This window comes from Acanthopagrus latus, chromosome 17 (genome assembly GCF_904848185.1).
Source record: "Acanthopagrus latus isolate v.2019 chromosome 17, fAcaLat1.1, whole genome shotgun sequence".
Classification (NCBI taxonomy): domain Eukaryota; kingdom Metazoa; phylum Chordata; class Actinopteri; order Spariformes; family Sparidae; genus Acanthopagrus; species Acanthopagrus latus.
Window position 1 is genome coordinate 12899455 of NC_051055.1, and position 9450 is coordinate 12908904.

The following is a 9450-nucleotide window of genomic DNA, read 5'->3' on the forward strand; positions in this document are numbered from 1 at the left end:
CTGGCTGTCCCTCCCAAAAACATTTGAATAGGCGATAAAAAGGAAAAAAAAAAAAAAAACATAAGTACGAGCTTTTCCATGAGCACTTGAAGGCAGCATAAGAACCAGCCTGCCGGGTACTAAAAATTAGGAAATCCAACACAGCTGTATTAGTAGGCTACACACACCGATTGTTGACTCCCCCATTTTCTATATAGATTTGTACAAAAATACACTGAGAAAATAATCAAACTGTTTCCTCTCTTTTTAAGTGTCCAAAAAGTGTGTACATTTAAATATAAAATGAAATCAAAAAAGTTGTGTTTGTTTTTAAAACTCTAGCCCTTCGCCTGAGAAGGAAATGTGACAGACACAGACATACTGACGAAGAAAAAACAAACAAAAAAAAAAAAAAAACAGGACTAGATCATGTATAGGAGATATAAACAAAAACATAAACATAATGATCAAGTCAAAAACGCTTGGCCCAGTATATAAATACAACATCCCATATAAAATGGCATCTGGATACATGTACAAAACAAAGCTCAGAGGATGAAAAAGAACAGAACTGGTGAGGATTTCTCTATAGCTATCATCTGAAATGATAAAAAAAGACATTTTGGTCCTGAATAGAAGAACACGTGTATAAAGTTCAGCACATATTTGAAGTTGCGTTTGAATCCTGAAGTTTGAAAAAATTACAACAGCTGGTGATTATTTCAATGTCCTTTTTTTTTGTTTAGGTTTTTTTTTTTTTTCTCCAAAGAGAAGAACCGAAAGCGAGCGCCACCTATCCATTTAAATAACCCTAATACTAGTTTTTAAACTGCTCGACAGTCTCACAGAAAAAAAACGAAAAAAAAAGAAAAAAGAAAAAAAAAAAAACAATCTCAGCACAAGATAGGAACAAGGTAGGCTATCATGCTTAACATGTTTTTGTTTTTTGTTTTTTTGCTTTTCGAGAAAAATATTCGACTTAAAAAAAAAAAAAAAAAAACAACAAACACCAACCCACCTCAGTTCCCCCCCCCCCCCCATTTAAAAAACCCCTCTCGGTGACACACCACAATAAAAAATGTCGCACGACAGTCCGATTTCTGTACCTTTTGTGAGTGGTGAAGTTCACTTGGCGGTTGGTAAAAAGTTATGAAATGTCCCTTTTGTTTTTTTTGTTTTTTTTTTTTAAATCAGCGACAACATTGATTAAGTGAACGGCGGACCGCGTAACGTGCAAATCAATCACAGTTAGGTTGTTCAGTTCAGAAAACAGTTCAGGACTGAGCGAGAGACACTCAGCCACTCTCTCCTTCTCCTTCTTCTTCTTCCTCCTTCCTTCCTCACCCCCTCTCCTCCTCTCCTCCCTGCGCTCCCTCCGCTTCTGTGGCTCAAACCGAGTCGCCGGTCCACGCATCCGCAGAAAAGTACAAAAAGCAAACTTACTCGCCTTTTTTAAAGTTTAGCTTTCCATGGATTTTTTGCAGCTCTTGCCTATCTGGGCGAGGGGGTAGTTTCAGTGGGGGAGTTTTTAGGCTGCTAGTCTGGCGCAGTTAAAACACGAACGATTACGCACGCTGTGACCAGGAACTCCTGATTGTGTTTGTGGTCGTGTTGTTGTTGTTTTTGTCGTCGTTGTTGTGTGTTTTCCTCTTTCTTTTTGCTCGCAGAGACACCTGTCGTCTTTCTCGCTTTGCCCCTCTCAGTACGTGAACACCAGGTTGGAGATGGTGGACTCCAGCCAGTCCCCGGAGATCATCTCGCTGACTTCGGGCGTGCAGTAGTCGGGGAACTCGAAGTGGGAGCCCCCGGAGCCGGACTCAAAGTTCAAATCCAAGTCCCTGTCTAGCACCGAGGAGCCGAAGCTCCCCAGTGACATGCTGTCGAAGCTGGGGCTCGGGTTGATGTCGAGCAAGTCGTCCTCGAACTCTTCGTCCTCCGAGGAAGAGGAGGAGGACGAGTGGGACGAGGCGGAGGAGTGGGAGCCGGAGGGGGTCGGGGAGGAAGCCCGCCGACTGCTGTATGTGTGCCCGCCGTGGCGCGCCGAGGACCCGGCCGGGCTGCTGCTGCTGCCGGGGGAGTCTGCGCCGTCCTCCCTGCCGCTGGCCGCGTCATCGTACAGGCTGAGCGGGTCGCTGGAGTCCGCCGAGCTGCTGAGCGTCGGGCTGGCCGGGACCACGACGGAGGACGCGGGGCTGACGCTCAAGTTGGCCCCGCTGCTCCCGAAGACGTACACCCGCTTGGGCTTCTTGCCATCCGGTATCTGCTTGGCCGCTGAAGAGACGGACTTCGACTTGTAGAGGGAGGTGTGGTGGTGCTCTGACGGGTGCTCAGAGGCAAACGGTGATGCTTTGGTGCTACTGCTGCTGCTCCCGAAAAGTGATTTGTGGGGTCTGCTGCTGCTGGGTGATTTGGATCCACTCTTCCTCGAAGACGAGGACGTCTTAGTGCTGGTGTTGTTGGAGCTACCGCTGAGTTTCTCCGCCTTGTCCCCGCTGCCGGGCTTAGAGGCGCTCGATTTTACCTTCTTCCTCGGCCGGTACTTGTAGTCGGGGTAGTCCGCCATGTGCTTGAGCCTGAGCCGCTCCGCCTCTCTGATGAAGGGGATCTTGTCGCTGTCTCTGAGCAGCTTCCACCGCTTCCCCAGCCTCTTGGAGATCTCCGCGTTGTGCATGTCCGGGGACTGCTCCATGATCTTCCTCCTCTCGATCTGCGACCACACCATGAACGCGTTCATGGGTCTCTTGATGTGGCCGCTGGGAGTCTTACACCATGCCGGGTTCTCCCCGAGCTTGTCCCCGGCGGTGGAGGAAGCCGTGGAGCCAGGTGAGAGAGGCGAGGCGGCCGGGTCCAGGTCCATGCACGCCCCGGAGTCGGAGCTCGAGTCCCCGGCGAAAAAGGACAGCGCCTCGGCGGTGCTCTCCGTGTGGCTCATTTTCTGCACCATGCTGCCCGCTTACAGAGGGGGGGAGAGCGGTGTACTTGCTCTGTCTCTCTCCCTCTCTCTCTCCTTGGTCCTCCGATTCACTTTAAAGCAAACTCAGCTCTTTTTTCCTCCTCTCTCCCTCTTCGCAGTTGGGAGCCGAGTAAAAGAAAAAAAAAAAATAAACAGAGAAAAAGCGCAAGAAATAGTCACTCCTGAGATGTGCGGCAAAGTCTCGTAACAGTTCAGTCCAGTGTAGCCTTAAGAAGGCTAGTAGTTTAAAAAAAAAAAAAAAAGTTTAATTTCCAGTTTCTGTAGGTGTTGAAACAGCTCAGACAGCACAGCCCACTCTCCACTCAGTACCCTGCTATCTCTCTCTGTGTGTCTCTTCCTTCTGTGTTAGGAAATCAATTCAGCCGTGTGGTGACTGAACACAGTCTATGCAGCTGCAGAGCGCAGACTGAGTGCCACACTGAGCACCCGGCCACTCACAAAGGGCTCCCAAGTACAGTGTGTCAGGTAAGTGCTTTTCTCTGCATCAGCCCTGTCCTCTCTCCTAGAAACAAAAGCCATGCATGCTGGGGAAGGAGAGGGGGAAAAAATAGAAAAAAAAAAAAACCTAGAGCGAGTTACACTGTGCGCCCTTCCATCGGCAGACCTGCAGTCGAGTTTCAAGCAGCCCTCCAGACCCGGCCCCCCTTGCTTGCATTTATTCCTTCTCGGAGATACAACGGCGATAAAAATCCACCAATGGCGCGCTGTCGCTACCCTGCCTCTGTGCCAGACTCACGCCCCCTCGCTGCTGATTGGCCGAAAATCGAATCTAATAATAATCAGCGCGTGCAATGAGGAGCCTCGTGTCTGACCTCATTCCAGAATACAACAAGAAACTTCAATTTTTTTTAAAGAGACACTGGCTTATGTTATGGGACCCCCTTTTTTCTCCTCGCTCACCACCGGCCCATGTGTGTGCCATTAACATATAACCATATAGGAAGCGCAGCGCACTTTACCATATGGAAACTTTAAACAGTGAGTACAGTTTGTACCAGTTGCCCGGGTAATAGTGAGTAGCCCCCCCCATGCAGACTGTGTTAGTGAATGGTGAGCACCTTTATTACTGAACACAGAGCCAGGACACTTGGCAGCGCAGTGCAGCTCACGTAGTTACGCGTTACCTAATGTTTACAGTGTAGTGTTTTATTTAAAAAAGTGACCGCTTATAGAAAAAAGGGGGAGACCTTTTACTAATTGATATAAGTGTTAACTGTCCTTAATTGGCGGCTTGTTTGCCCACAGGTGGTCGCTGACCGAGGTCTTAAATCATCCGGCACGTCGTTAAACAAGACCACGCTCAACAGTTGCGCGCTTCACAAACAGGGAAATGTCTCTTGGACACATCATGATCGTTAAGCTGGTGTGAGAAAAGACTCCAAGCCAAGCTGTATATGCTCCACGCTTTCACCTCTCTCTCCTTGTCTCTCTCTCTTCCTCTCTCTCTCTTCCTCTCTCTCTCTCCCTCTCTCTCCGAGGCGGGGTTGGGCGGTCTTTTGTCACATAACACACATCGAACCAGCCCCTCTCCTGCACACACCAGACGGGGAAAGAGCGTGGAAGGCAAAGAAGCAGGCGGGCGATGTGTGCAAACTGCCTGTGCGAGCACACATACCCGCACACCTTGCCCTAAACTGACACCGAGGTGCAGTTTCTTTTCCGGTGTAAGGACACAAACAGGAGCGAGCGACAGAAAAAACTGAATAAATAAAAACGCATGGCACCGCGCTTTTTACGCAGACGGTATCCCTTTTACGCGCGGAGGAAACTATATCTAGATCACAACAAAACAAGATAATAGTTGTGTATGAAATAACCGATGACCATAATTAACCACAGTATCGCCTGCTATATAAAAAATGAGTGATTTTTCGCTCTTATAAAGGCACAGTAAAATCGTAAGGGGGTCTTTACACTATTCTAATAATTTCGAAATCTTACATGCTTTTCTGTTTTGTTTTTTGCTTTTGCCAATAGTAAAACATTATCCAGCAGACATCAATCGTTACCATCTTTACTTTCCTCCGCTTTCCCCCGCAAAACAACGAGCAGTTTATTTACACTTTTACATCAGCGCGGAGTCAAAAAAACCCAAAACAAAACACATGAGTAGGAATAAGGAGGGATGGAAGCAGAACTACAGTGGGTACAGTCGACAGTGCGGTGTCGGATGGTCGCTAGATGGCGTCGCAGCGCCAGAGAGGACTCATCTCGGCTGTGTTGCAGAATTTAGGGAGGGTAACACAGATCAGACCAAGCATTCAGAGCAGTTACCAGGGGTGAATTACATAATGTCTCTGTGCGATAGGGAGGCATCCAAGCGATGCCGCTGTGCAGTGTGTGTGTGTGTGTGTGTGTGTGTGTGTGTGTGTGTGTGTGTGTGTGTGTGTGTGTGTGTGCGTAAAGTGAATGCCATTACTGCGGTAGAGCAGGCGGTGAAATAAGTGAAATTAAAGTGCTTTGGAGTTTGTAAAAAAAAAAAAAAAAAAAAGAATTGAAAAATTGAAAAATTCCAGCTTGCAGGAGAGCACATTCATGCATATGAATAAGAAAGGGCATCAAAATAGGAAATGAGTTGGGGATGAAAATGAAAGTCTGTGTGTGTGTGTGTGTGTGTGTGTGTGTGTGTGTGTGTGTGTGTGTGTGTGTGTGTCTGTGTGTGTGTGTCTGTGTGTCTGTGTGTGTGTGTGATGGAAAGAGAAAAATAGCTGGTCAGATGCTCTGTGTCTGAATGAAAGGAGAGTCAGAGGTGAGCCGGATCACCGCTGGGGAAATTAGTATGAAGGTATCGTCACCAACGTTACTGGATGCATTTCACTGGGTACAATTATATTCAATATGGCCTCATATCTGCAGTGCATCCAAGTAAAGCAATGGGTAATTGGGCTCCAATTTGTGTGTTCATGGAGCAGAACTGAAATGGAAATAAGAATGTTAACTCATAAACTCGCAGCGCTCCTTGGTGCCATTTTAATAAGGAACTGCGGGGGGGAAACCCTTATGGCGTATAAGTCGGTGCTGTAGGTGGAACAGGACTTGGCCGTGAGGGCAGAGTACTTTAAATCTAAGATGCTCTACAGTTTTGACGCAGAAACGTTAAAATGGGAATGGGAGTTACAATGAAAATCCGGGTTGTTTAAATCGCTCTGATATTTTCAAACATCTTCATTCTTCTTTTCTCTCCTCCAACAAAGTCTTGGGAACTCAGTGCACCTGGAGTGACAGCTGGCGGCCACTTTAGGTTAACACCTTTATTCAGTACCTTGAGCAGGTGTCCTCTCCTCTATTCTTCTCTGTTCCACTCGCTCTGCTCTATTCTACAACCCAAAGATAAACAAGACCTTTCCCCCAGTTTTGGCTTCATAGTTAACTTGAATGCACGTCTTTTTCCTGGCTGCCCACACTCTCTGTCGCTCCCTCTTTTTCTCTCCGTCTCACCCTCCCTCTCCCTCCACCCCTCTCTCTCTCTCTCTCTCTCTCAGCGTACACATTAGTATGCCAAACACACACACACTCACACACACACACACACACACACACACGCGGGCGCACACACACATGACCTGAAAGGATAAGTAGTGCATTCAAACTTTGCTCTCGCTTTCTCTGTCTCTCTCTTTTACTGCCATTGTTCCAGTGAGGTGCAGCTGCCACGCGAGTTGGAGTGGGTCGCGTGCCAACCCTAATCTCAACAGGTGTTCTTTTGGGTGTCTCTCACTCTGCCCCCCCCTCCTCCCTCCCTCTCTTTGTCTGTCCTCACTCTCTCTTTCTCACTCTCTCTGCTCTTTACCCTCCCCCCCATGTACTTCACTTCACTAAGTACTTCTCCTGTGCTCTGCTGCTTTATTTATTTCATTTTATTTATCAGAATGACCATAATTAGGTTCATTCATGCCAAAGCATTTTGTGTTAAGGCCTACAATGCAAGTATCAAAAGTAAGAAGAGTAAGAAAATAAGTGGACAAGTGGTTTGAACATAGCAGCAATATACACAGTATAATACACAACTAACTAACTAAATCTTTAGGACTAAAGAGTGGGTTTGTTGAGACTGGTCACTTGACTTGATTTACATCGAGTTGTTTTTTTTTGTTTTTTTTTTACCTCCAACATATCTTAAAAGTCTGTTTGTTGGTTGGTTTGTCAGTAGTGTTACACAAAAACTACCATGAAACCACTCTCCATGGAACTTAGATCGGGGACTGATATCGTCCCAGAATAGACCCCAGTCACTTTTGATGCGGATTTTCATTTTCAGGTTCATACATTTATTGTGGGTGACTACTAAAGTTGTGTTCTTTTCTTTTAATGCAAAAAAAAACAATATGCATCAGTTTTCTCTGTATTCCCTTGTCATTTTCATTTGAGCTCCTGTCTCTTTAAGCCCCCCCCCCAAATACCCAGTCTGCTCAGATTGGTCAGCTCACACACACCTGAGCAGACACCATGTCAGCTCTGTCCTGTTTTCAAGTTCCAGTTAGCTTAACCTCTCCCGTGAATATATGGATCATTGAAGCATACGTGTGACATGGTGACGTGGTTTGATGTCACCAAGTCCTGAAATTAAGAGTGGGACAGCTGACGAGGCATTTCAGGCATATCAGAAGCAGTGTTTTCTGTAGGAGAGAGCAACTCCCATTGGTGCAGACTTTGGGATTTTTAACTCCCAAGATCTTTTACATGTATTAGAACCTTTTACCACACTGAAGGAAAGGGAAAATAAATGAAAATCCTAGTAGCTCTCCTTTCTCCATATCAAACTGCACTCACTCACATTCACAAAGATGCTGAAAAGCAAAATGTCAAGAAAAAGTGAGAAAAACTTCCTTTATCCAGATCCACAGAAAACTTAATGGGGTCTATTCTCTGCATCCACCCTCCATCCAAGTTTGGTAGAAATCCATTCAGTAGTTTTCTCGTGGTTTTCCCTCAGGCTGTGATATGCTCTGACATCTTTTCCTGCTTCCTTGGCTATGTCGGTCAAGTAAATGTTGAATTTTGGTTTTGGTTTTGTCTTTGTTTTATTTCAGTAAAGAACTCGGCCTCTTTGTCTTTTCATATGCTGCAGTGTAGCATGACGCCTGGCTGCCTGGCCTATCTTCCCTCCTCTTTCAGTCCGTGCTCTCTGCTCTCACCCATCTCTCTTTTTGTGTCTTCTTTCTCCCTCTTCTTCCCGTCCCTCTCACTCTCTTCAGTTTAGCTCAGTTTGTTTTATTGGCATGAATGTTAGATGATCAGCGTTGCCAGAGCTCCTCCATCTCTGTTTCTTTTCTCCACTCGTCTCCCTCTCAAGATAAATCTGATCTGAGGTCATCTGTTATTCAGAACACTGACACCATATGGTCAGCCACCCACTCGGAGTACATCTAGTCGGTTTCATGAAAACTTAAAATCTTCCCATATTAAATATTGATGGAGCTTTATATTGAGCGGCTGTCACAAGCCCTGCTTGGAGTTTAACCTGCTAGAACTTTGAATAATAACTCGCTCATGCATTACAAAAGATGTTGACCTGAAGAAGTCAACTGATTAAAAGACGCTGTTAAAAAACAAAGCATTATATTCAGATCTAAGAAGGAAAGAAAGAAAGAACGAAAGAAAGAAAGAACGAAAGAACGAAAGAAAGAAACCCAGCTCAATGAAAAATAACCTGCTTTTAAAATATAATTAAATGGGATATGTATAGCAATGCAATCCATAGCGATCATAAAAAAACAACAGATACATTAACAGTTGTAACACTACATATCATGCTGTTCATCACAGCCACAGGTCGACCTCTTTTGCAGTTAAAAATGTGAGGCTTCAGGCGCTACCTTGCTCACAGCCGTTGTAAAGAAAGAGACACACGCAGCGGCTGCCCCGGCTGACCCGGTGAAATGGTACTGAGAATACTGAGAAGCAACCGGTGGGAATGGACTGTCCTCAGGGGTTATGAGTGAAATAAAGAAGTTAGAAAAGTTGGACTTTTGAACTTTGAGTTTGTCTCAGTCTGTCTTCTACAGAATCACTTGGTTCTAAACACTACACATTTAGTTTTTTTTTAGCTGAAGGAGTACAAAGTTCAAGCAGGGTGGAGGTTGCGGTTGATTGATGGGTCAAACACAGCATTTTCACCCAGTAAACAGAGTTCATGTCTTTTGTGAAACCAAAAGTCAACATTGACTTGTTGGAACTTACGTCCGTAGGTTAACAGGCACGATGTCATCGTTTCCCAAAAGTAACCAAGTGGTTTTTAAAGCTCCTGTTGGTAAGATTATAAGAAGTAAGGTTCAGAGGATTATTTGTCAAATCTCATTCCCAACTCATTAAATACAGACTCTTTCAGATCGTAGGCTTTTGTAGTTTTCAGTTTAGATGATTCTTGCTTAATTTTGTACGTTTCATCCTCATTTGTCTTATTTTGACGTTCCACTTCCTGTCTTAGTCTCTTTCCCGCACTTTTTCTGTGACGGTGTTTGCTGCTGATGTGCTCAGCAGTCCTGCCTGTGCTCCCT

At 45.5% G+C, this 9450-nt stretch overlaps 1 protein-coding gene across 1 annotated transcript; it reads right to left on the minus strand.

Moving 5' to 3' along the window:
- Positions 1 to 1033: 1033 nt before the first annotated feature.
- On the minus strand, positions 1034 to 3308 carry sox4b (SRY-box transcription factor 4b). Its single transcript, XM_037075629.1, has one exon. It carries the CDS (start codon positions 2921 to 2923, stop codon positions 1679 to 1681), a length of 1245 nt encoding a protein of 414 aa, XP_036931524.1. The 5' UTR covers positions 2924 to 3308; the 3' UTR covers positions 1034 to 1678.
- Between the last annotated feature and the right edge of the window lie 6142 nt (positions 3309 to 9450).